General features: G+C 56.7%; 1 protein-coding gene across 1 annotated transcript in view; it reads right to left on the reverse strand.

Annotated features, from left to right (window-relative positions):
- CFAP46 (cilia and flagella associated protein 46) overlaps positions 1 to 24,893 on the reverse strand; it is a 123,207-nt gene that overhangs the window by 84,319 nt on the left and 13,995 nt on the right. Inside the window, exons 7-20 of the mRNA XM_031949402.1 lie at positions 21,334 to 21,457; positions 19,615 to 19,709; positions 18,029 to 18,133; positions 17,390 to 17,489; positions 13,874 to 13,972; positions 12,543 to 12,733; positions 10,915 to 11,143; positions 9,625 to 9,745; positions 8,823 to 8,946; positions 8,452 to 8,579; positions 7,920 to 8,056; positions 7,183 to 7,316; positions 5,776 to 5,988; positions 4,942 to 5,110 (exon numbers count right to left, since the gene is read on the reverse strand). Coding sequence (XP_031805262.1) covers positions 4,942 to 5,110; positions 5,776 to 5,988; positions 7,183 to 7,316; positions 7,920 to 8,056; positions 8,452 to 8,579; positions 8,823 to 8,946; positions 9,625 to 9,745; positions 10,915 to 11,143; positions 12,543 to 12,733; positions 13,874 to 13,972; positions 17,390 to 17,489; positions 18,029 to 18,133; positions 19,615 to 19,709; positions 21,334 to 21,457 — 1,969 coding nt within the window. The remainder of the gene's footprint in view (positions 1 to 4,941; positions 5,111 to 5,775; positions 5,989 to 7,182; positions 7,317 to 7,919; positions 8,057 to 8,451; positions 8,580 to 8,822; positions 8,947 to 9,624; positions 9,746 to 10,914; positions 11,144 to 12,542; positions 12,734 to 13,873; positions 13,973 to 17,389; positions 17,490 to 18,028; positions 18,134 to 19,614; positions 19,710 to 21,333; positions 21,458 to 24,893) is intronic.

Genomic DNA, 24,893 nt, shown 5'->3' on the forward strand with positions numbered 1-24,893 from the left:
AAAAACTGCTGGGAAAATTGGAAATTAGTATGGCAGAAACTAGGCAATTGACCCACTTAACACTGTACACCAAGATAAGGTCAAAATGGGTTCATGACCTAGGCATAAAGAATGAGATTATAAATAAATTAATTAGAAGAACATAGGATAGTTTACCGCTCAGACCTATGGAGGAGGAAGAAATTTATGACCTTTGAACTAGAGATATTGATCACAAAATAGAAAATTTTGATTATATCAAATGGAAAAGTTTTTGTACAAACAAAACTAATGCAGACAAGATTAGAAGGGAAGCAATAAACTGGGAAAACATTTTTTACAATCAAAGGTTCTGATGAAGACCTCATTTCCAAAATATATAATTGACTCTAATTTATAAGAAATCAAGCCATTCTCCAATTGATAAATGTTCAAAGGATACAAACAGACAATTCTCAGATGAAGAAATTGAAACTATTTCTAGCCATATGAAAAGATACTCCAAGTCATTATTAATCAGAGAAATGCAAATTAAGACAACTCTGAGATACTACTACACGCCTGTCAGACTGGCTAGAATGACAGGGAAAGATAATGTGGCATATGTTGGAGAGGATGTGGGAAAACTGGGACACTAATACATTGTTGGTGGAATTGTGGATACATGCAGCCTATTCTGGAGAGCAATCTGGAACTAAGCTCAAAAAGTTATCAAACTGTGCATACCCTTTGATCCAGAAGTGTTACTACTGGGCTTATATCTCAAAGAGATCTTAAAGAATGGAAAGGGACCTGTATGTGCAGAAATGTTTGTGGCAGCCCTTTTTGTAGTGGCCAGAAACTGGGAACTGAGAGGATGCCTATCAGTTGGAGAATGGGTGAATAAATTGTGGTATATGAATATTATGGAATATTACTGTTCTGTAAGAAATGACCAACAGGATGATTTCAGAAAGGCCTGGAGAGACTTATGTGAACTGATGCTGAGTGAAATGAAAAGTGCCAGAAGATCATTATATACTTAAACAACAACACTATATGATGATCAATTCTGAGGGACCTGACCATCTTCAGCAATGAGATGAACCAAATCGGTTCCAATAGAGCAGTAAGAAATTGAACCAGCTACACCCAGAGAAAGATCTCTGGGAAATGAGTGTGAACCACTACATAGCATTTCCAATTCCTCTATTTTTGTCAACCTGCAGTTTTGATTACCTATATAGGTTAATTGTACACTATTTCTTTTTTTTTTGGAGTTTTCCTTAAAATGATCAGCAGCATCTATTTCACACAATCAGCAAACATCATATGTAATGGGGACAAAGTGGAAGTATTTCCAATAAAACCAGAAATGAAACAAGATCAGCCATTATCACCATCACTATTTTAAAAAAATTTTAATAGCTTTTTATTTACAAGCTATATGCATGGGTAATTTTACAGCATTGACAATTGCCAACCTTTTGTTCCAATTTTTCCCCTCCTTGCCCCCACCTCCTCCCCTAGATGGTAGGATGACCAATATATGTTAAATATATTAAAGTATAAATTAAATACAAAATAAGTCTACATGTCCAAACCATTATTTTGCCGAATTGTGCACTATTTCAAAATCCAATTCTTTGTGTGCAGCAAAATAATGGTATGGACATGTATACATATATTGCATTTAACATATACTTTAACATATTTAACGTGTATTGATCTACCTGCCTTCTGGGGGAGGGGGAGGGAAGAACGAGGGGAAAAGTTGGAACAGAAGGTTTTGCAACTGTCAATGCTGAAAAGTTACCCATGCATGTATCTTGTAAATAAAAAGATATAATAAAAAATGCAAAAAAGAGAAAAAACTATCCTGATATTCTAAAACAAGAAAATTAAATAGAAACTGAGAGAATCTACTAACAATCTCCTAAAAGAGATCCCAAGATGAAAATTCCTAGGAATATTATGGCCAAATTTCAGAACTTCCAGGTCAAGGAGAAAATATCATAAGCATCCAGAAATAAAACGATTCAAGTATAGTGATAGGATAACACAAGATTTTGTAGCTTCTACATTAAAGGACTGGATGGCTGGGAATATGGTGTCCTGGAGAGCAATGGAACTAGGGTCACAATCAAGAATCACCTACCCAGAAAAATGAGTATAATCCTTTAGGAGAAAAGGTGAGTATTCAATGAAGCCAGTAGAGGATTTTCAAGCATTCAGCACTAAATAAAAAAACTGAATGTAGGACTCAGGAGAAGCATAAGGGGATGGTCAGGAAAGGGATGTTATAAAAGACTTAAAAAGGTCTATCTGTTTACATTCCTACATGGGAGGATGATACTTATAGCTTATATGAACTTTCTCATTATTAAGGCAGTTAGAAGGAGTATATATATAGACAGAAAGCATAGATGTGAGTTGAATATGAAGGGATAATATCTTAAAAAATAAAATTAAAGGGTGAGAGAGGAATGTATTGGGAGAAAGGGGAAGGGAAAAGTGGAATTCTGTAAATTATCTGCCTAAAAAAGGCAAGAAAAAGCTTTTACAATGGAGGGGAGGAAGAGAGAGGAGGGAGAGTGAATAAATCTTAATCTCATCACAATTGGCTCAAAGTACAGAAATTTATCTTAACCTTCAGGAAAGCAGGAGGAGAAGGGGATACAATAAGGGAGAGGGTGATGGAAGGGAATTTTGGGGAAGGTGGAAATCAGAAGTAAAATGCTTTTGAGGAGGGACAAGGTGAAAGGAGAGAAAAGAATGGGGGAGAGAGTAATTATGAAAAGAATTTTAAAAGCAAGTTTCTCTGATGAAGACCACATTTCTCAAACATAAAGGGAACTGATTCAAATTTATAAATAAATAAGAGCCAAATACCAATTGACAAATGATCACAAGATAGGAACAATTTTTAGATGAACTAATCAAAGTATTTATAATCATATAAAAACAATACAATAAAAACTCCTATTGACTGGAGAAATGCACATTAAAACAATTCTAAGGCACTACCTTATACCTATTAGGTTGGCTAATGAATCAAAAAAGGAAACTATCTGAGGAAAATGAGACATTAATGCATTGTTGGTGGAATTGTGAATTGATTCAGCCATTCTGTAGAGCAATTTGGAACTATGCCCTCTAAAATCCTGCATCGCCAATAATACCAGTACTAGGCACGTATCCCCAAAGGGATTTCAAGGAGAAGCACCTATCAGGATGGTGAAAGTGAGCAAGGTAATGTGTGGTCCACAGGGCTGGACTGACCACACTCATCCTCTTCAGGTTAAACATTTGCATTCAACAAGAAGCCTTAATGCCAGCAGATTGGAGCACTTCTCCAAGTGGGAACAGTTGGCTGCTTACCTGGAGGGAAAGCCATGGCTGGCAACAGAGGCATTTACTCATAGGGATCAGAGTACTCACAAACATGAAGACTGGCTTGGCAAAAATGATGGGGAAATTCTTAAACCGCGAAATGAAAAATGAGAACTCCCCAGACCGTCTCAGCAGGACGATTCATCCGTCTCTAAGAAAGCAGCCTTTAATTCCATCAAAAGTGGAGTGCCATGGAAGCTCAGTGAGATGCGGGTTCTCGACTCAGGACAAAGGCGGGTGAAATTCAGCTTAATATGGATAGTAACAATACAAAGCATTTTTACTTGACTCTAAAGTTTATGAGCCAAAAGCATAGGGGCCTGGCAGCTACTCAGTGCTGCCCTTCTGTCAAATAGTTTGCTGAGGACTGGCAGCTTGTTGGAGTCAGAGGTGAGAATGGGTGTCGAAGGGAGGCAAGGAAAGAAGCCCTGCAAAGGGCTCGGAGTGCCACCTTCCAGACACACCCCAAATCCCCAGGCCAAGCAGGGCCAGGTCTCAAGCTGAATTAGAAAGCGGTAGTCATCCAAACAATCTGTATGGACTGCTGGGCAGGGCGGTGGCTCGGTGGGACAAAGGTCAGGCACACAGACCAATGACCCTAATAACCGAGACAAAGGCAAAGATGCAAGCGGCTGGGACGAGAAAGCACTAAGCGACAAAAACGGCGAAGAAAATGGGGAACAGTTTGGCAGAAACTAGCTATAGCTCAACAGCTTATCGAGATACCAAGGCCAAATGGTGCACATTTTAGACAAAGTGTGATGTCATAAGCAAACGAGGGGAGTGGGGAATAATACGGGAAGAACTGACGACCAAACAACAGATAGGCAGCGTTAGGGGATAGAAAATGAATAAAGACGATTACATTAAAAGGTTTTTGTACAAACAAAACCAATGCAGCCACGATTAGAAGGAAAGCAGCGGAAAATTTGGGGGGAAATTATAGCAAGTATGTCTGATAAAGGCCTCATTTCTCAAATAATACAGAGAACTAAGTAAAAAATGTAAAGGAAAAAGGCACATGTTTGTATAAAAATATTTAGGGTAGTTCTTTCTGCGGTGCCCTGAAGGCTCTCTTGTATCAGACTTAGATATTCTGAGGGGATTCGAGGCGTCCCTCAGAGGAGTCAGGATGGAAAGTGCGGCTGCCTCCAGAGGAAGTGGAGCACTCTGAATGCAGCTGAAGCAGGTTCTTAAGTTTTTCTTCAATGGTTCTCCTTCTCTCTCCTTTCTCCCTTCCTTTTCCTCTTCCCCCTCCCGTCCCCTGCCCTTCTTCCTCAACATGACCAATACAGAAATCATTGCTCCTCTGGGAGCCAAACATCAAGGAAACAGGTTCAGAGAGAGCTGAGGAGGGCAGAGCCTCGAGGAGGGTGTTCGCGTGCGGGGTGTGGTGGGCGCACGTGCTGCGTGTGTGGTGTGATGTGGACGCAGGCACGTGCTGTGCGTGCGGAGTGTGGTGGGCGCACGTGCATGGGCTGTGGGTCAGAGTTAGGCAGGGATGACCCGGCTCCCCAGGGGCTGGGAGGAGGGGGAGGCCCCCGGGGGCCAGTGGGGAGGGGCAGCCTCGTCCTGTCAGACGCCCCCCACCTCGATGGCCGCTTTGACTTCGGCGATGGCGGCCGGCTCCAGGGGGTTGATGTGGGTCTGCGTCGTCTTCAGAAATTGGCGCCCCTTTTCCGACGTGTTTGAGGGGATCCAGAAGAGGATGAGGCCCCGAGCCAGGGCGTTGCACAGCAGCACGAGCATCACCGTGTCCCTGCAAGGGCAGGAGCGGGTCCCCTCTCCGGCCTCAGCCCCTGCGCTGGGAGCTGCGGAGCCTCCGCTCGGGGTTCGCCCGAGTTCCTCTCGTGGGTCGGGGGAGGCGGTCGGGGGACCGGTACATGCCCTCAAGGAGGGAGGGGACAGGGTCGAGGGGGCGAGCTGACTCCCTGCCCCCACCCACTTTTCCCTGTTATGGGAGGGTCCTGGAAGGGAGGGTCTCTGGCATCCCTTTCCAGTCTAGAGTTAGAAGGGACGTCTAAAAGCCTCAGGTAACAGACAGAAAACTGAGGCCCCCTCAAGGGTCTTCCAGGGCCCACCTCTGGCCCCTCCCATTCAGCCCCATTGCCCCTGGCTCCGCCCCAGAGCAGGAGCCCGAACTGCCTAGTGAGGGACCCCAGGCATTGAGGGGAGGCCCAAGGAAAGGCTTTCTGCAACTGGGGGTCCCCTAGGGTAGTAAATGCTCCTTGACTTGCACTGTTGGGAGCTCTGGTTTCCTGGGTGTGGGGTCTTGGGGCAAGATCCAGAGGCAGGCCCCCTCCCCTCCCCAGCCACGAGCCCCTCCCCTCCCCAGCCACAAGCCCTTCCCCCTCCACAAGCCCCTCCCCCAACCCACCCTTCTCCCCCTCCCCCTCCCCCGGCCCCCCAGGGCAGGCCCCTCACCCGTTGTGGCCCGTGACCTTGAGGGTGTTCAGCAGGCTCTGCAGCAGCTCCACCAGCTCACGCTGCCGCCCGGCCAGGATCAGGTGCTGGTTGTGGTTGAGCGCGTAGACCGCCGTGTTGTGGACCAGCCAGGGCTCGTTGATCTCCTGGCCGATCTCGGCCGAGCGCAGCCAGTTCCTGGTCACGTACTGGGACAGGTTCTCGATCCAGGAGCTAGAAAGACAGAGAGCCGGGGCGCTCAGAACCGGCCCCGGACCTGGGAACCCTAAATGCGCGCTTCCTCTAAGGAGTCAGGGCCGGGAGGGTGGGAGGATGTAATGGGGTGGGGGAGGGGCGCCGTGAGTTATGGGGGGGGTCCGGAGCCGGGGTGGGGGAGGGGCGTGCCCCAAGAGGAGGGAGGCCGGAGAGCAGAAGGCCCGCCTGGCTCCCAGCCTGATGGACGCCCCCTCCGGGGCCAGCCAACAGCCCTAAGAGTGGGAAGCAGGGGCCTGGGCAAGGGCAGCAGGTCCCCAGGGATGCGGGCTTGGCTCTGTCCTACAGCTGATACCAGCATAAAGGCCATGAGATTTGCAGATGGCGCCAGGATGGGGAGAAGAGCTACCGCCCAGCGGATGAGAGCCAGGATCCAGGGGGGTTCCACAGAGTATTAAATGGAGTCTAATAAATGTAGTCTTTGGCTTGGGTTCACAATGCACTTTCCTCAAGACCTGGGGTCTGAGCGGACCACAAGCTCCCTGGTTGGGCAGCCTGGGATCTCGGGCAGCTTCTAGGAAAAGGGAGGTGAAGCCCCCGGGCCAGAGGCCTCCCTAATCCAGAGGCTCTGGGCCGGGGCCCATGTCCCCAAGCCTCTGGCTCATGTGGAGGAGAAGGGGGGGGTCACTGCTGTGACTCCTGAGCAGTAAGGATTGTCCCACGGGGGGGGGGGGCTTCCTGCACAGGGAGAAGGTCCCCTCAGCGGTCACTGAGCCCTCGGCCGGGGGCTGCAAGAGGGTGTTCTGGGGGGGAGGGAGGAAGCCCTCCTCCGCCGCTCTCAGAGAGACAGAGACAGAGAGAGATCCCAGCAGAGGGATCTCTCGAGGTCAGGCCATGGGGGCCGAGGAGGAGCCGGGGTTCTGAGGGGCCTGTTGCCTCTCCTAGGCTCTTGCCAGGGCTCCCAGCACCTGCCCTGCAAGTCTGGCTGCCCTGGCCCCGAACTCACCCTGGGCCGGTCTCATGCAAAGCTCAGAACGGAGGCTGGTCCTGGGGAGAGGGAGCACAGGTTCTGACCCCAGGGAGGGGGAGCCGGGTTGTGGCCCCGGGGAGAGGGGGCCCAGGTTCTGGTCCTGGGGAGAGGGGCCTGGGTTGTGGCCCCGGGGAGGGGGGGCCCAGGTTCTGGCCTCGGGGCTTCCAAGGGGCCGGTGCAGAGACCTGTAGGTGAGCCACTCAGCGTCCTCCTCCGGGGGGACCACGACGGTGCCAGTGTGGTGCTGGACTGAGGTTTCCGGGGGCACGGGCCGGTTGTTCAGCGCGATGCCCTCGGACTGCAGGAAGTGGATGACGGCCTAGCAGGGTTACAAAGGGTGGGCAGTGAGGGGGCCGGGCTGGGAGCTGGCGGCCCTCGCCTCAAGGGGCCCAGGACCCAGCATGGCCGCTGTTCCCTCAACTTGTCCCTCCCCAGCAGCATGAGGGGGCCCCTGCACGGAGAAGTGGTGGGCATTCTGCTCCCCAGGGCCCAAGCCCCGCCCCCAGCTTCTCCAGGGTGTGAGGACACTGGGCCTGCACTGATCCCTCTCAGACTTCTCTGGAATGGGGGAAGGAGGGGTGTGTGTGTGTGTGTGTGTGTGTGTGTGTGTGTGTATGTATGAGAGAGAGTGAGAGAGAGAGAGAGAGAGAGAGAAAGACAGAGACAGACAGAGACAGAGAGAGGGAAAGACAGAGACATACAGACAGATAGAGAGAAACAGAGACAGACAGAGACAGAGAGAGGGAGAGACAGAGAGACAGAGAGAGACAGAGAGAGAGAGACAGAGACAGACAGAGCCAGAGAGAGGGAGAGACAGAGAGACAGAGACACAGAGAGAGAGTGAGAGACAGACAGAGAGAGGGAAAGACAGAGACAGAGAGGGGGAGGGGGGGCAGAGAGGCTCTGCCAGGGGGCGCCGGACCTCGGCGTTGATGAAGCCCACTTGGGCGAAGGTGCGCTGGACGTCCAGGGGCATCTTGGAGCCCATCATCATCATCTCGGAGGAGCTCGGCACCTCCAGGGAGGCCTCGGTCGCCCCCTTCTTCTTCTTTCCCGCTACTGGAACAGCAAAGGAGGCTCCATCCCCGCCCTCGGGTTCCCCTCCCTGCAATGGGCTCCTACCGCACCGCGGCCGGAGCCGGGAAGCCCCGCGGGCAAGTCAGCCGCAGCCGCCGGGACCCTCCCGAGGCCCGCAGCCCTATTTGCCTCTACTTTCCAGCCGTGAAACAGGGATGAGGCCCCGGCCCCGGGGGGGGTCAGGCTGCCTCCCGCTCCCCCCCCTCCGCCTTCCCGGGTTGGCCCCAAGCAGGGGAGGGGGAAGGGAGCGCAGCTGGGGGGCGGGATTATGCGCGTGCACGGCGATGAGCCGCAGGTCCCGGGGTGGGGGGGCCCCGCGGAACAAGCGGGAGCGTGGGCACGTGAGGGCGTGTCCGCGGGGCCTCGCCCCCCCTCACCTTTCCTGACCTTGGACATCTTCTTGATCAAGCCGTCGTAGAGCAGGCAGAAGCGGCAGGCGGTCCGGCACACGTCCCACACGCCCTGCTTGCGGGCCACCCTGGCCAGGTCCGCCCAGATGTGGATCCTGGCCCCGGGAAGCCTCAGTGACGGAGGGCCCCGCACCCCCCTCCCCCGCAGCCGGTGCTCCTCCTCCCCCCCTCCCCCCCAGCCGGTGCTCCTCCTCCCCCCTCTCCCCCGCAGCCGGTGCTCCTCCTCCCCCCCTCCCCCCCCCCCCCCTCCCCTGCAGCCGGTGCTCCTCCTCCCCCCTCCCCCGCAGTCGGTGCCCCTCCTCCCCCCTCCCCCCCTCCGGCGCTCCTCCCCCTCCCACCTCTCCTCGCGGTTGTCGTGCTTCAGCCTCTTCAGGTGGCCCTCGGCTTTGTCTATGCTGGTGGTGTGATGTCGGGCCTTGGCGCAGAGGAAGCTGATCTGCCTCCTGCTCTTCCCGGCCGACACTGAGAGGAGACAGCGCCGAGGATGGGGGGGCAGGCGTTTGGGGGGACCCAGGCCCGAGCCTGGGCCAAGCCGGGGCAGCGGGACCCTCACACGGGCTCATGAGGATGCCCAGGCAGGAGGCCCGGAGCCGGCCGCTCCAGCGGGCACCCCCCCCCCGTGCCCGGTCCCTCCTGGCTCTGGGCCGGCCCTTCTTCATCCGGCTCCTGGCTGGGGAGCACTCCCTCGCCGGGGCCCCGAAGGCTGCCGTGGAGACCGGCCACTAAGCAAACGCAGGTCCCTAGTGCGCAGGAGGTTACGGGGGCTGACCCGGGCTCCAGGGCCCCCAGAGCAGGACAAGCCAGAAATGGGAGGGAGGGAGAGAGGGAGCACCCTGGAAGTGCTCCCCAGCCCGTCTCCCGCCTCCCTCCTCCCTCCCATTTCTGCCTCTCCTGTGTCTCTCGTCCTCCTTTCTCTTTCTCCCTTTTTCCTCTTTCTTTTGTCTCTTTCTCTTTCAGTCTCTTTGTATAAAAAACGGGCAACAATTTCCCCTTGAAGGACAGGTGAAGAAGGACAGGTGAAGAAGGACAGGTGAAGAAGGACAGGTGAAGAAGGACAGGTGAAGAAGGACAGGTGAAGAAGAGCGTCCGTCCCGATCACCGAGGACTGGAAGTGGGGAGGAACGCCCGGGGCTCAGCTACCTTTGGCTTCGTTCTCGCCATCCAGGACGATCTGAAAAGCGTCGGGCGCCATGGCGATCCCCACGGTCACCAGCAGGGCGCGCTTTTTCCGCACGCTGTCCTTGGGTTTTGCTTTTTTTGCCTGTGACAAACGAGAGGGGACACTTGCCGGCGGCAAAGGCCAGTGACGAATGCGGTTGGTAAGGGGGGGGGGGCTCTAGGCCTCCCGCTTCTGCTCCGGCCTCCTCACCTGGAGACTAAGGGCGCGGCCCCTGCCCGCCCACCCCTGGGCACCCTCGGCGGGCACTCAGGGCCGGCGGCTCCCGCCACCTCCCTTTCAGGCAGAACCGGCCATGTTTCCTAGCAAAGAAGCCGCTCCGGGCGTCCCTAGTCCTGAGGCTTCCAGCACGGGACGGACAGGAAATGGACTGCGCTGGGCAGGCTGGGAGGAAGGGCCAGGAGAAGCCTCCTCCCAAGGCCGGGCTTTTAGCCTGAGGGCGGGCAAAGGAGCTCCTGGGAACCTGCACTGAGCCTCCTGGCCGGGCTTTCTGGGCGCTCGCCGGACCTCGGGCAGAGGGAACGGCGGCTTCGGAAGCAACAACGGCCCCGCCAGGGAGGGAGCCCAGGTCTCCGGGGACCCATCCCGTTTTAAACCCCGAGGCTCTGGCTGGCGGCTGCGCCTTCTGAGAGGAGCCCGTTAATGAGCCGTGGGCCCCCGGCTGTGACAGCTGTAAGGTGGCTCCTCAAAAGTAGTAGGCGCTTAATAAGTGCTTACTGACCGGCTGGTGGGGTACACTGCCTTGCAGTCTCAGGCCACAGAAATGGCCAGACCCTGCCCCTGGCCACTGCGCCGCCTTCTCTCTTGGACTCGTGGGAAAGTGTCTTTGGAACCCAAGCCCCCAAGAGGCCCTTCTGCACATCCCCCATTTCTGGTCCAACATGGCGGCTCTCTGCCTTATGGTCACGGACAGAGTCACGACCCAGGCTGGGGGTGGACGGGCCTCCTGCTCCCTCACGGGAGACCTTGGGCCTGTCTTGGGGATTGTGGGTGGAAATAGAAGGGCACGGCATGAGTGAGTAATGGAGGAGGACGGGGATGCCTCGTCAGGGGTCTCGTGGGGGAGGATGGGGACGCCCCGTCAGGGGTCTCATGGGGGAGGATGGGGGCGCCTCGTCAGGGGTCTCGTGGGGGAGGATGGGGGCGCCCCGTCAGGGGACTCGTGCAGGACGGGAAGCACCCCCGTGTGGCGGCCCCCGGGCCCTTCCTGCTCATTTCTCCCGGGAGAGCGCCGGCCGGCCCGAGCCCCGCACCTGCTCGATGGCCATGATGGCCTTGTCCTCCATGCGCTTGGGCACCTCGTACAGCAATGAGCGCAGGCGCAGGCGGTTGTAGGCGATCTTGAGGTGCTCCTGGTACTCGCCCAGGTAGTCGAGGCGCATGGCTTTCTGCAGGTGCTCCATGGCCACCTCCAGCCTGTCCGCGTCCTCCTCGATGTGGGCGATCTCCATGTGCACTTGGCAGCGCATCAGGGTCATGAGGCTGGGGGGGGGGCGGCAGCTTGGCAAGCCCGGCCCCTCCCCCGTTTGCGAGCTGTCTCCCCCCTTGGACGGCGGCCCTGGGCCCAGCGCAGGGCCTGGCACACAGTAGGTGCCCTATAAGTGTCTACTCTGGCCAAGTCCGGGGGAGCTGAGCTCTGGGGCCGAGGGACAAAAATGGAGGCACTTTCTCCACCCCCCCCCCCGCCCCACGGTTACACAAGAGCGCCACAGACTCAGGGGGAGACACAGGGCTGAGGGGGGGCTGAGGGAACCCAAGAGGAGCCGGAGCTGAGGCTGCCCTGACCCACTGCCGGGATGGTGATCTCATCTGACCCCCGTCGGGCCCATTTTACAGACCAACAAATGGAGGCAAACGAGCTAAGAGACCTGTCCCATCCCACTGCTGTCTGAGCCCGGGTTGGAGATTTGCACTCAGGCCTCCCTGACCCACCCGAGCTTCAGCGGCCAGTGAAGGGTCGCAGGCGGGGCCTTCCCCCTCGGCGGGGCCCCAGAATGAGACTGGGGGGGCTGCATGCGCATGCGCACACACAGACACAGACACGCCCACAGTCCGGTACCCCACGGGCGCCGGACAGTCCACAACACATGGGGTGCCTCGGGCTGCTGCACTGTGGCTCTGCGCCACCAGGGGTCTCCCGGGCACGGCTAAGCTGGGACCTGCTCCCCCCGCAGCAGGGCCCCTCCCCCATCGGGGGCACTGCCCGCAGCAGGGGCCCCTCCCCCATCCGGGGGCACTGCCCGCAGCAGGGGCCCCTCCCCCATCCGGGGGCACTGCCCGCAGCAGGGGCCCCTCCCCCATCTGGGGGCACTGCCCGCAGCAGGAGCCCCTCCCCGCAGGAAGGGACCCTCCCCCCACAGCAGGGGCATCTCACTGCCCGCAGCAGGGGCCCTCCAGAAGCTGAAGGATCCCTCCCCCCCCCCCCCCCCCAGGACATTTCCATAACTGAGTGAACTTAGAGGGGAATGGAGATAGAGATGCCCCTCCCCTGTCCGAGTCCGTCTCTCCCTGGTGGCCCCGGGTGGAGGAGGAGCGCCCCCATGCTCTCTTTGAGCCGGCACCGCCCCAGAATCCCCCGGGCTCCCTCGGGGCCATCCAGAACCGTCTAGGTCCAACTGGGGGGAGGACAGGGTCCCCGATGCAGACGCCCTCGTGGGCCAGCGGCCCACGGGCCAGACAATCCACCTTGGGCTCTGCTGGCCCGCCAGCAGGACCTAGGACCGGCCCCTGGGAGAGGGCAGCCTGGAGAGCTTGTGGGAACTCGGGCGATGCTTCTGACAGCCCCTGGCCCTGCCCTCGGACACACCTCCCTCCCCGCTCTCAGAGGTGGGGCATGCTCCCTTCAGCGCTCCCAGAGGTGGGGCATGCTCCCCCCCCCCACCTGTCGATCTTCTCCAGGATCTCCGCCACCTGGATCAGGGGCCCGAGCAGGTGCCCGCGCAGGTTGTGCTGCAGCAGGGGCAGGCACACGTTCCACTGGGTGGCGCACACCACCTGGATCACGTTGGGGTTCTTCAGGCGGCCGGCGCGGAGCAAGGCCGAGCTCAGGCGCTGGATCACGTTCAGCTGGGTCTGCGGCCGCCGGGAGAGAGGCGGGGTCGGGAGGTGGGCGAGACTCCGGGAGGGAAAGGGGGGGTCCCGGGGCCCGGAGGCGGGAGCCCCTGGGGAGGTGGGCCAGACTCCCGCAGGGAAAGCACAGGGTCCCGGAGCCCGCAGGGAAAGCAGAGGGTCCCGGAGCCCGCAGGGAAAGCAGAGGGTCCCGGGGCCCGCAGGGAAAGCAGAGGGACCCGGAGCCCGCAGGGAAAGCAGAGGGTCCCGGAGCCCGCAGGGAAAGCAGAGGGTCCCGGAGCCCGCAGGGAAAGCAGAGGGTCCCGGAGCCCCGGCCAAGGCCGTCCCGAGGGGCGGCTCCTGCCCCCGAGCTCGGGCCGCCTTCCTTTCACGGGCCCCCTCCCTTTCCTTGCGGGTCACCTTCCCCGTCACAGCATCAGCTTCCCGCCAGCTGAGGGAACTGGCTGCTTTGCCCGATTCCTACGTCCTGGATGGTCAAGGCTTAATAATCAGCGTCTTTCCCCCCAGCTGAGCCTCCCATCCTGCTCTATTCCATTTCCCGTGGGACCCTCCCTGCTCTCTGCCAACCCTGGAGTCTTCCACCCCATGGGGCTGGGGACGTGAAGGGGAGACCACGCCAGGACTGGGGAGGGGGATGTGAAGGGGGGGGCGGGACTGTGCCAGGACTGGGGAGGGGGATCATGAATCGCTCTGGGAGGGCTGGTTAATTGGCCTCCTGGTCCTAAGGACACACGGCCCTAACCCCTAATTCCCCAACATGGGGGGGGATGAGGGAGGGGGCTTGGGAAGGAGGGAGCACCTCCGGTCCCAGCAGGCGGCACTGGGAAGAGGCTGCTCTGGCTGCCATTGCGGGGGGAAACCTCTGCTCAACTGAGGCCCCCTAACGTTACCTCTCCCGGCTCACTCTGTCCCTTCCCTTCATTCCTCTTGGGGGGGGGGGGAGCATCCGGGCCTCACCCTGGCCCCCGCAGCAGTGGGACGGTCCGTTTGGATTCAGCACAGGAGCCCCCGTGGGAGAGGCAGGCGCCGGGCCCGCCTCCTGAGGCCTCGGTTTCCCCACAGCGGCGAGGGCCGCCATCCCCCCACCTGCCTGAGCCGGGCCCGGGCCCCGTTAATCTGCACTGGGGCCGGACACAGACTCACCTCCACAGCGCTGCGCGTGTAGGCCTTGACCTTGCTGTCGATCTTGAGGATTTCCAGCTGGTACTCCACACACTCCAGCTCCACCATTTTCCCCGGGTCCTGGGAACAAGAAGGGCGTCAGAGCAGCGGCTGGTCGGGGGGAGACCCGGAGCCATGGAAACCGTGGGCTTTGACCTGGAGGCCTGGAGGAAGCCTAAGAGGCTCCCAGAAGTTTCCTTTTCCTTCCCGACTGCCTCCTTGCCCACAGGGATCTCTGAGGAGCCCTGGCAAATGCGGGCTCACTCCGGGCAGTGACTGCAGTCTTTGGCATGAGAAAAGTGTGTCTGGGTCCCGGTTACTGTTCTCCCTGGGGACTGCGGCTATCTCATCCGGGAGGGGGCCCTTGTGTGGCTCTGGGGAGAAACCCTCAGTTATTTATCTGAGGGGGGAGTCATGGTTCACTGAACTGAGGAGGGCACGACTGCTCAGAACCTGGAGGCTTTATGCAGTCCGGCCTCCTCTTCTAGCCTCCCATCATCCTCAGCCTCGCCTCCTCCTTGGACCCCATACATGTGCTCTCTCATCCTCCTCAATCCATCCATTCACACACAGTACTCTGGGAGTCAGCAGTGCCCCCCGGGGCTCACACTGGGTGTCGAGGGAAGCCTGGTTCCTGGGACTGGGCCCCAGACTCCCGGCAGGAGGCCCTTGACCACAGCCAGCCACAGCACCCAGGCGCCAAACGTTCATCCAAATGTCTCGTCACTGTTTGGCCACTGAGTCATATCCGGCTCCCTAGGCCCCCCAGCTTGAGCCCGCCAGGCCCTTCTATCCTCCACTAACTCCCAAGTCGTCCAAGCTCCCTCCTGTGACCCAGCCTATCCGTCCCATTCCCCCCCCCCTTCAATCTCTCCCAGAATCAGGGGCTCCGAATTAATTTCCCTAAGTGGCGACTGCTTGGATCTCTTTGCTGTCCCAAGTCCTTCTCTCAGGATTGAAGGGCCTCCGTGGGGCGCTCAGCTCTCCTCCCTGGCCCCCAGCAGCCGTCCGCTGCCGCTGGGAAGGGCCCAGCTCTGACTGAGGGGACCTTTGTCGCGAGGAGCTGTTGGCCTCCTGGCTGCTGCCCCGCAGAGCTCTCCTCCCAAGGAGGCGGGAATCGGGACTCGGCGGCCGCAGCCGCCTCCTCGTGGGCCCAGACTCTGCTTCCACCCCTCTCCCTGTTTGCCGAGAAGTGACGGGACCAGAAGGATCTTCCTCACTTTTAGTGCTAAGCTCCCCCACCTCCAGAGGCTTCTCCGCTCCTCCTTTCTGCCCTCAGGGACACACGTGCAGCTCAGAGGCTGCTGAAGTTCTCCCGGCCTTAATCCCGGCCTCCCAGTCAGGCAGCCCCGGATGAGACAGAAAGAGCTGGAGCTCGAGTCCATGCACTGAGGTGGGCAGCCCAGAGCTTGAGGCTAACTACAGATTGGACAATGCTCTGGGGGCACGTGCTTGGGGAAAGGCCCTTCCCACCATCCTGTGCTGGCTCCTTGATTGGTGTATACAGAGAAGTGTAGGAGGGACGAGGGGGTGGAGTAAGACTAGCCGGGTCACTTCTGGGCAGAGGAAGAGGAGAGGTCCCGGAGATCCTGCTTCCCTCCAATTCTCTCCTGCCCCTAAAGACCAAGGCGTCTCCTGACGCCGGCTGCTCCCAAGGCATCCAGGAGCTGACGCGGTCGTCCCGATGTGCTCTGCATGCAAGTTCCACGGATGACGTGCGGTGTCCTGCTCCCGCTCGACCTGTCGCCCGCTCCATGCCCGCTTCTAACCCTGCTTCAGGCGACAGAGGACCTGGGGCTCCCGGCTGACTTTGCTGAGACCCCGCAGTCGGAGGCTCTGTCGTGGTCAATCAGAGGGAGGAGTTTTCTGGAGCCCCCTCCCTTTCTCCACCATCCAGTAAAAGGCGCCCATTTGGTCTCTGGTTCCTCCAAAAAAAGGGCTCCTCAGCAATCCCAGTCTAGTGTGCAGAATCCTGAGCTTCCTGGCCCGGGAAACGAGCCCAAATGTCCGGGAACTCGGACACCCTTCGGCATTCCCTTCTATAGCACCAGGACGGGAACCCAGCTCCAGTCTGGCGGGGGCTGCCGGGCCCCCCAGACCCGCTGCCTCCTGTCCGGCGGCCCCCGCCGGGCCCCCCAGACCCGCTGCCTCCTGTCCGGCGGCCCCCGCCGGGCCCCCCAGACCCGCTGCCTCCTGTCCGGCGGCCCCCGCCGGGCCCCCCAGACCTGCTACCCCATAGGGTGCAGCACTTTCCTGGGATCTTTTAGAGCTGTCGAAAGCTCCAGCTGGACTTCCCCCCGCTCCGTTAGCCTCTAGTTAGCGAGTCTTCCTCAAGTTCTCTTGACTCATTGAGCCGGTTCCGGTGCCATTAAGGGCTTCCTTCCTCGCGTCTTTGGCGCCACTTCCTCTTACTCCCTTCTGCCTGGGTTAAACCCCTGCCTCAGCAGCGTCCGGCTAATTCCCTGGCCTTCCTCTTCCCCGCCGCAGCTCCCTGGGGCATCCCTGCTCCCGATGGGGGGGCGCTCTCCTGAGCCCTCCTCGGGTCCCCAGCCTGTGTCCCCGGGGACCAGCCCCGCCTCTGAGCCCTCCGGTGGGGAGCTCCAGCGCTGTGCGCTTACCCAGCGGCCCCCGGAGGAGCAGGCCGGAGCAGGCAGGAGCTCTCGGGGCCTGGCAGCCGTCAGGTCCAGCCCTGGCCCACTCCCCCTCCTCCTCTGAACCCCCTCCCTCAGAGACGGTCACAGGGCTGAGCGCTGACCACTCCTTCCGGGGGGTGTCAGCTCCCCCTCCCCCTTGGCTCGGCCCCTGGAGGAGGGAGGGGGCCCGACCTCTGGTTTCTCATTCACACCAGTTGAGCACAAATTAAACCCTGCCCCTGCACGAAGCCCATGTGAGACAGAAACGGGGGCGAGCCGGCGGAGGAGGAGAGCTGGGAAAGGAGAGGGGGCGGGGTTCCCCGGGGCCACAGCCCGGGAGGAGGCCCCGGATCCCTAGAAGCAGCGGACGGGTGTGGAGATGGTGCTCCTGGAGGGGAGGCTGGCCTGGCCAAAAGCGGGCAGCCGCAAGAGCAGGAGGGAAGCAGAAGGTGGGAAAGCCTCTGGTGCTCCTGCAGCCCGGGGACAGCGGGTCACACCGGGGCCCCAGGAAGCTTTTGTGTGCGTTGGGGGGAGGGGAGGCCCGAGCTCTGGGCTGGGGGGGAGGGTGGTAGGGAGCCCGGCCAATGATCAGGTTAAGGGTAGTTCCTTGGGGCCCAATCTGGCTCTCCTGGGGCAGGGAACTCCCAGGCGAGGGAACCCCAGGCAAGGTGCACAAAGCACCTCCGGGACATTCAACTCGCCCAGGGTGGACCAGGCCTTCCCGGCTCCCAGCTTAGGGCGCAGCTCGGCCCGGCCCGCCCGGGGAGGCGGGGGCTTCATCATCCCCATCCCAGAGGGGCCCGAGCCTCCGGGGCTAATGGCCCCGCCCCGCCCCCTGCTGGCCGCCCGGGCCCTGGCGCCTCACCATCAGCTTCACGGCCTTCAGGTCCTGGATGCAGTGGCTGGCGATCTCCCCGCACTTCAGGTTCAAGGCCAGACGGGCCAGTTCCAGGAGGAACAGGATCCTGGGGGCAAAGGAGAACGTGGCAGCGGGCGCTGGGGAGGGGCGGGCACGGGGGTGGGCACGGTGCTCCGGGGGGGGGCGGGGGGAGGCAGGGCCCAGCGGGGACGGACATCGCGTGCCCGGAGGGCGTGGGACTGCCAGGGGAATTCTCTGTAAATCTGCCCTGGGAGACCGGGCCTGGGGCGGGTCCCTGAAGAGGCGGGGCCAGCCCTAGGACCACCCACTGTGGGTCACCTCCTCCTTTCCCGCCCTCCCAGCCACGCCCATCTCCCGCCCCGAGGGAAGCAGGCCTCGCTGAGGGTCAGAGCCCCTGGGGGCCGGAGGCCCAGCAGGCTTCGCCGCCTCCGCGAGGTCCCGCCGGGGGGCCCTGGGGGCCGGAGCGGCGCGGGTGGGAGGTGACGCACCCTGGAGGGGCCCAGGAGCCCCCCCCCCCCCCCCTCACACTAAAGATAAGCAAAAGAATTTTTCCTGCAGGGTCCGGCCTCGTCCTGGGCCCGCCCTGCGCCCGGCCGGTTCTGAGCAGGCCCGGGGGACGCTCACTTCTCATCCTGGCCCGAATCTTGTTTCTGGAACTGCTTTAGGAGGTCGTAGGCCTCCTTCAGGTACTTGTCGGTGTCCGGAGAGGGCAGCTTCTCTCTCATCAGCCTGAGCAACGTGATCTGATTAGGAACTCGGCCCTCCAGCCTCCCGGGTCCTCCAGCCTCCCGGGCTCTTCCAGCCTCCCAGGCCCCTCCAGCCTCCCTGGCCCTCTAGCCTCCCGGGCCCCTCCAGCCTCCCGGGTCCTCCAGCCTCCCGGGCCCCTCCAGCCTCCCGGATCCCTCCAGCCTCCCGGGTCCTCCAGCCTCCCGGATCCTCCAGCCTCCCGGGTCCTCCAGCCTCCCGGGCCCCTCCAGCCTCCCAGGTCCTCCAGCCTCCCCAGGCCCTCCAGCCTCCCCAGGGCAGAAGGCAGGCCCCCAGGCTCCTCCAGCCTCCCGAGCCCCTCCAGCCTCCCAGGCCCTCCAGCCTCCCCAGGCCCTCCAACCTCCCGGGTTCTCCAGCCTACCGGGCCCCTCCAGCTCCCCAGGTCCTCCAGCCTCCCTGGGCCCTCCAGCCTCCCCAGGGCAGAAGGCAGGCCCCCAGGTTCCTCCAGCCTCCCGGGTCCCTCCAGCCTCCTGCCAGGCCCTCAGGTTTGGCTTCTCAGAGCTCCCAGGGCCATGGGCCAACCTGACCAGGACTCCAGGTTCAGGAGACCAAAGACCCCAGAATGAGGGTCGGCCTCCCCTAGCTGCGGAGCGGAGGTCGGCAAGGAAGGGGCACCAGCAGGGAGAAATGGGGGCTCTCGGGCTGGGCTCAAGCCGAGCCTCCACCACCCCTATTATCAGCCTTTCCTGTCATGGGGCTGAAGCCTCTCCAATCAGTGCCTCCCAAATGAGTCATCCTCAGAAAGAGAGGGGAAGGGGGGAGACAGAGGCAGCAAGGCCTACTGGTGGAATTGGGAGAAATAAGGAAAAGCTGGCTTTGCACAGAGCGGCTCAGGGAATGAGGTCACGAGTCTCGCTGACCTACGAGCTTTCAGAAGGAGACAGTGACTGAATCAGTTTCCATAAGGGTCTATCCAGACCCGGGTTAGAGCAGGGTCAGCACTGGGAGGAGGCTTTTCTTCGCTACCGGCTAACAAGCCTCGTCACTGGTATAGCCCCCCCCCCCCACCTCCCGCACAATTAGTCTCAGTAACAGAACTCAGATCCATGACCAGGGTGGGATTATACATGGGGGAAACAGACAGTGGGTGCCCTGAAAAGACTGTGACCGGGGAGGAAACGGAGGGTCTGTCTCTGAAGGGAGGGAACTTGGATGGACTAATCGCCTCAAGCTTGTCTCGTCTCCAGGGCTCCCTTTCTAGAGAGGGGGGAGCCCGCTTCTGGCTGGGGCCCAATTCCTTCGGACTTCTCTGTAAGAAGCTTTCCTTGATACCCGACTTTCAGCATCAAGCATCTTTCTGTTATCCCATTTTATAGATGGAGAAACTGAGGCAAACAGGGTCTCGAGGCTAGGACCCTGTGGTGTCCCTCTCTCCCCCCCACTGCTTACAACCTGGGGCGGCCCCCAAAGCCTCTCCCAGACTGCCGGCTTTTGTGCCCACTCACGATTTTAACATGTTAATATTGAACAGGATGGACAAGCTGAGGGAATCTTTCATTTCTTCCTTGATCTTCTCCATGTCCATGAGCTTGTGCTGCACCTGGAGGGCAGAAGTAGAGGCGTCCAAGCAGGACCCCTCCCAAGGCCCCCCTCGCCCCAGAGCCCTGACCTGCCGGGGGCTGGCAGCACTGAGAGCTGAGCCTGTGTGCCAGGGGGCACGGTGGGTGGGCAGCAGGCTCATCTCCAGCAGCCAGGCCAGAGGGGCTGCCCCAAGAGGGGCAGCTCCAGCTGCCTCTCCCCCACCCCCCCACCCCAGCTTGAGAAGAGCCAGGGGGTCTGGACAGGTCACAGCGCGCCATTCCCCACACTCTGGCACAGCCCTCACTGTACACTGCCTGACTCTTCATGACCCATTTGGGGTTTTCCGGGCAGATACTGGAGCAATTTGCCATTTCCCTTTTTTTTTCTAAGCCTAAAGGCTTATTTTACAGATGAGAAAACTGAGGCAAATGGAGCCAAGTCACACAACTACTAAGTGTCCCGACTCCAGGCCCTGCAGTCTATTTACTGAGCCAGGATTTGGGCACCGGCTCCCCTTGCGAACTCCCTGCCCACAGCTGCTCCTTGTCGTGGCCCTCCTAGGGCCCTCCTCCCTAGGGACTGGCCCTCCTCCCTAGGGACTGGCCCTCCTCCCTAGGGACTGGCCCTCCTCCCTAAGGACTGGCCCTCCTCCCTAAGGACTGGCCCTCCTCCCTAGGGACGGCCCCCCCTGTAGTGGACATCTCCAAGACCCCCTCACTCTCCAGCTGATCCCTGTGATCCCCACAACCCCACACATGGCCTCACCTCTCCCTGCCCCTCCCTCCAGAATCCCAGGCTGGTCTACACCACTAAATGGCACCAACCTAGAATCTACTTTTTTCTGTTGTTGTTTTTTTTTTTAACGCAGTGTTACCAATATCTTGTTTTTTGCGCCCCCTACATTTGCGCTTGTTTCCCCTTTTCCCTCCACAAAGGGATCTTCCAGAGCCAACAACAAATGAGGGGGGAGGGCAGAGAAAAACAATTTAGCCAAACTCCCCAACACCTTGGGGAAAATCCCCATTTCTGCAAAGTCCCCGACCTCTGCACAGTTTCTTCCTGTATCTTGCCTTTGGGTCCATTATTTCACAGCTCCTTAACGGTCCTCCCTTCCCACTCCCCCTGTCAAGCAGGAGTCCGGGCTTATGGAGAGCCCCCCAGTTCCTGGCACCTACATCCCCCTCTCCCCTTCTCTGACTGGATGTGGACTCGAGGCAGCCGGACAGCACGCTGGGCCTGGGGTCGCTTCAGATTCAGCTCGGGCACTCGCTGGTTACGGGACCACTCTGTTTGCCTCAGTTTCCTAAACTGTAAATTGAGGAAAATAGCAGTATCCACTCCCAGAGTTACTGTGAGGATCAGAGGAGATACTTGCCAAAAACCAAGGAGCACAGTGGCTGGTACACAGCAGGTGCTAACTGAATGCTGGTGGTGTTATTAGCTTGGCTACCAAGGGCCGCAAGCCCAGGACACGTCAAGGACCAGACTCGTCAGAACCTGGTACTCCCGGCCACCTGCAGCCGCCCTCTGCCTGCCGCTGCCCCTTTCAGACCCCAGGGGCTGCTCTCCTGTCTCTTGTTCGATTCATTCACTTCTTTATTTCGAAAACAAGATGGCTGAAGGGGCTTGTGAAGGTCATTTACCATGATGGAAAATATTTGCTGGTATCTGTTGGGGGCGTTCGTCTTGATGAACGGGGCGGCCTTCGCGCAGAACTTCTCGGCGCTCTCCATTTTGTTGGCCTCCAAATAACATTCCAAGAGCTCTCTGCAAAAAAAAAAAAAAAAAAAGAGCCGTGGAAACGGAATCGATCGAGTTCTACGCCTTCTGCCACCCCAAGAGCCCTGGGACACCCCGTGGGCGCCAATGGGATACATGATGCTGAGGGGAGTGAGTGGAGCCGGGAGGACATCGCCCAAGGCAACAAGGAGCTGGTGCCATGGAGGCTCTTCTTACCACGCAGCGATCCAAGACAGTTACAGGAGGTTTGGGATGGAAAATGAGACAGAGAGAGACAGACAGAGATACAGAGACAGAGAGGGGAGAGAGAGAGACACACAGAGAGAAGGGGGGGGCAGAGACAGGGGGGAGAGGGGGAGAGGGAGAGAGAGAGAAAAAGAAAGACAGACAGACACAGAGAGACAAGAGAGAGAGAGAAAGAAAGAGAGGGAGAGAGACAGAGACAAAGAAAGGACAGAGAGAGACACACACAGAGAGAGATAGACACAGAGAGAGACAGAGACACAGAGGGAGAGGGAGAGAGAATATGGATCAAAGTATTTTATAGGATTTCCACCTTTTTTTGTTTTTTTATTTCTTGTGCGTGACAGAAATGGAAATGTTATTCGGATTGCACATATTAGTCTCTATCCGCTTGCTTGCTGTCTTGGGGAAGGACACAAAGTCTTACAAAAATGAATTCTGAAAACTATCTATACCTGCATCTCAACATCCACTACTGAGAACAACCCAAGCCAAACAAACAATAACTGAAAGGGCCCGAAGCTTTGCCAGGTCCCCCACAGTGCGTGATACACAGCGAGCGCTGCAGGCGGACTGGAATTCTCCTGACTGAGAAGCAGAAGCTCCCACTGTTTTAACTTGTATTCCCTCTTATTCGTGATCTGGAAGCATGGTTACAAATGGCTGTGGTCGGTAGCAGGTGAATGTCGTTTTGGGGGAGTTTCCTGACCATCTCTCGATCATTTGTGGGGGGAAACTAAAATGATAACTAATATTTATACAAAATAGATCATCTTTATATATCAATGTTGGCACCCACTGTGTGCCAGGGACTGTGCCCCGCTTTACAATTGTTATATTGACCCTCACAAAGACCCTGGGTGGTCAATGTATTGTCCTCATTTACAGATTAGTAAAACGGAAGCACATGTTTCATCCAGCCGGGAAGTATCTGAGATTTTCTAGACTCTGGGTCTGTCACACTAACCACTGCACCACCTTCCAAATTGTCCCAAATTACATCAGTTCCCAAATTTGCTCCAGAGATTTTCCCCAGTGCGGTTTTCTAATTTTAATTGTTTTAATCATTTTTGCCCAAGTCTGCCCCCGAGTCTTGCACACTCATTTCTTTTTCTTCCATGAGCTCACATTTGGTCCTCATGTGGCAGGAGATGCTGGTGTAACCTTAATGCTGTGAACAGGTTGTTTGCTGGCTCTCCAAGGAATCTTGGTCAAGTCAGGAAACCTCGCCTCCTGGGCTGGTGTCTTATTGTTTACTGACCACTCCATGTCCCTGCTCAATGGCTCTGGCATCTCACTTACCTCTTTTGTCTCAGGGATCATTTATCTATGAAAAGTTGTAGTATTGTTGGGAGATTTGGTTGCTGCAAGACCACTCCCACCTTGTCCTTCCTTGGGGTATTTTGCTTTTTGTTTGTTCATCCGGATGAATTGTGTTGTTATTTAATAACTTTTTGAGGATTCAATTAGTAGGACATGAAATCTGTAATTAATGTAGGTGGTACCGCTATTTTATTACATTAGTACTGTTTAACAATGAACCATTAATAGCTACTTATTTAAAACTTCTCTTAATTTCTGAATCCCAAAAAATCTACTAAAAACTAGTTGAAATAATTAACAATGTCAGCAAAGTTGCAGGATATTAAAAAACCACCCAAATCATCATTTCTATGTACTATCAACCCTCCCCCCAAAAAACAAACAAACCACAAACCCCCTCTCAGAAGGGAAAGGGAAATTCCATTGAAAATAACTTGTAGACATTGTTGGTGGAATTGTGAATGCATCCAGCCATTCTGGAGAGCGATTTGGAACTGTGCTCAAAAAGTTATCAAACTGTGCATCCCCTTTGACCCAGCAGTGTCTCTACTGGGCTTATATCCCAAAGAGATCTTAAAGAAGGGAAAGGGACCTGTATGTGCAGAAATGTTTGTGGCAGCCCTCTTTGTAGTGGCCAGAAACTGGAAACTGAATGGATGTCCATCAGTTGGAGAATGGCTGAATAAATTGTGGTATATGAATATTATGGAATATTACTGTTCTGTAAGAAATGACCAACAGGAGGATTTCAGAAAGGCCTGGAGAGACTTACAGGAATTGATGCTGAGTGAAATGAGCAGGGCCAGGAGATCACTATATACTTCAACAACAATACTATATGATGACCAGTTCTGATGGACGTGGCCTCTTCAACAATGAGATGAACCAAATCAGTTCCAATAGAGCAGTAATGAACTGAACCAGCTACGCCCACGGAAAGAACTCTAGGAGATGACTATGAACCACTATATAGAATTCCCAATCCCTCTATTTTTGCCCGCCTGCATTTTTGCTTTTCTTCACAGGCTAATGGTACACTATTTCAAAGTCCAATTCTTTTTGTACAGCAAATTAACTGTTTGGACATGAATACTTATATTGTATTTAATTTATACTTTAACATATTTAACATGCATTGGTCACCCTGCCATCTAGGGGAGGGGGTGGGAGAAGAAGGGGGAAAATTGGAGCAAAACGTTTTGCAACTGTCAATGCTGAAAAATTACCCATGCATATATCTTGTTTTTTTTTAAATAATTATAACTTTTGATTGACAGAACATATGCCTGGATAATTTTTAAAAATATTATCCCTTGCACTCACTTCTATTCTGACTTTTCCCCTCCCTCCCTCTACCCCCTCCCCCCAGATGGCAAGCAGTCCTATACATGTTAAATATGTCACAGTATATCCTAGATACAATATATGTGTGCAGAACCAAACAGTTCTCTTGTTGCACAGGAAGAGTTGGATTCAGAAGGTAAAAATAACCTGGGAAGAAAAACAAAAATGTAAACAGTTTACATTCATTTCCCAGTGTTCTTTCTTTGGGTGTAGCTGCTTCTGTCCGTCATCGATCAATTGGAACTGAATTAGATCTTCTCTTTGTCAAAGAAATTCACTTCCATCAGAATACATCCTCATACAGTATTCGTTGTTGAGGTATATAATGATCTTCTGGTTCTCCTCATTTCACTCAGCATCAGTTCATGTAAGTCTCTCCAAGCCTCTCTGTATTCATCCTCCATGCATATATCTTGTAAATAAAAAAAAAGAAAATAACTGTAGACAATATAAAATGCTTAAGTCTACTTGCCAAGACAAACCCAGAGACTATATGAATACAATTACAAAACACTTTTCACACAAATAGAGATCTAAACTATTAGAAAAAATA

This window comes from Sarcophilus harrisii, chromosome 2, assembly GCF_902635505.1.
Source record: "Sarcophilus harrisii chromosome 2, mSarHar1.11, whole genome shotgun sequence".
In the NCBI taxonomy this organism is placed as follows: Eukaryota; Metazoa; Chordata; class Mammalia; order Dasyuromorphia; family Dasyuridae; genus Sarcophilus; species Sarcophilus harrisii.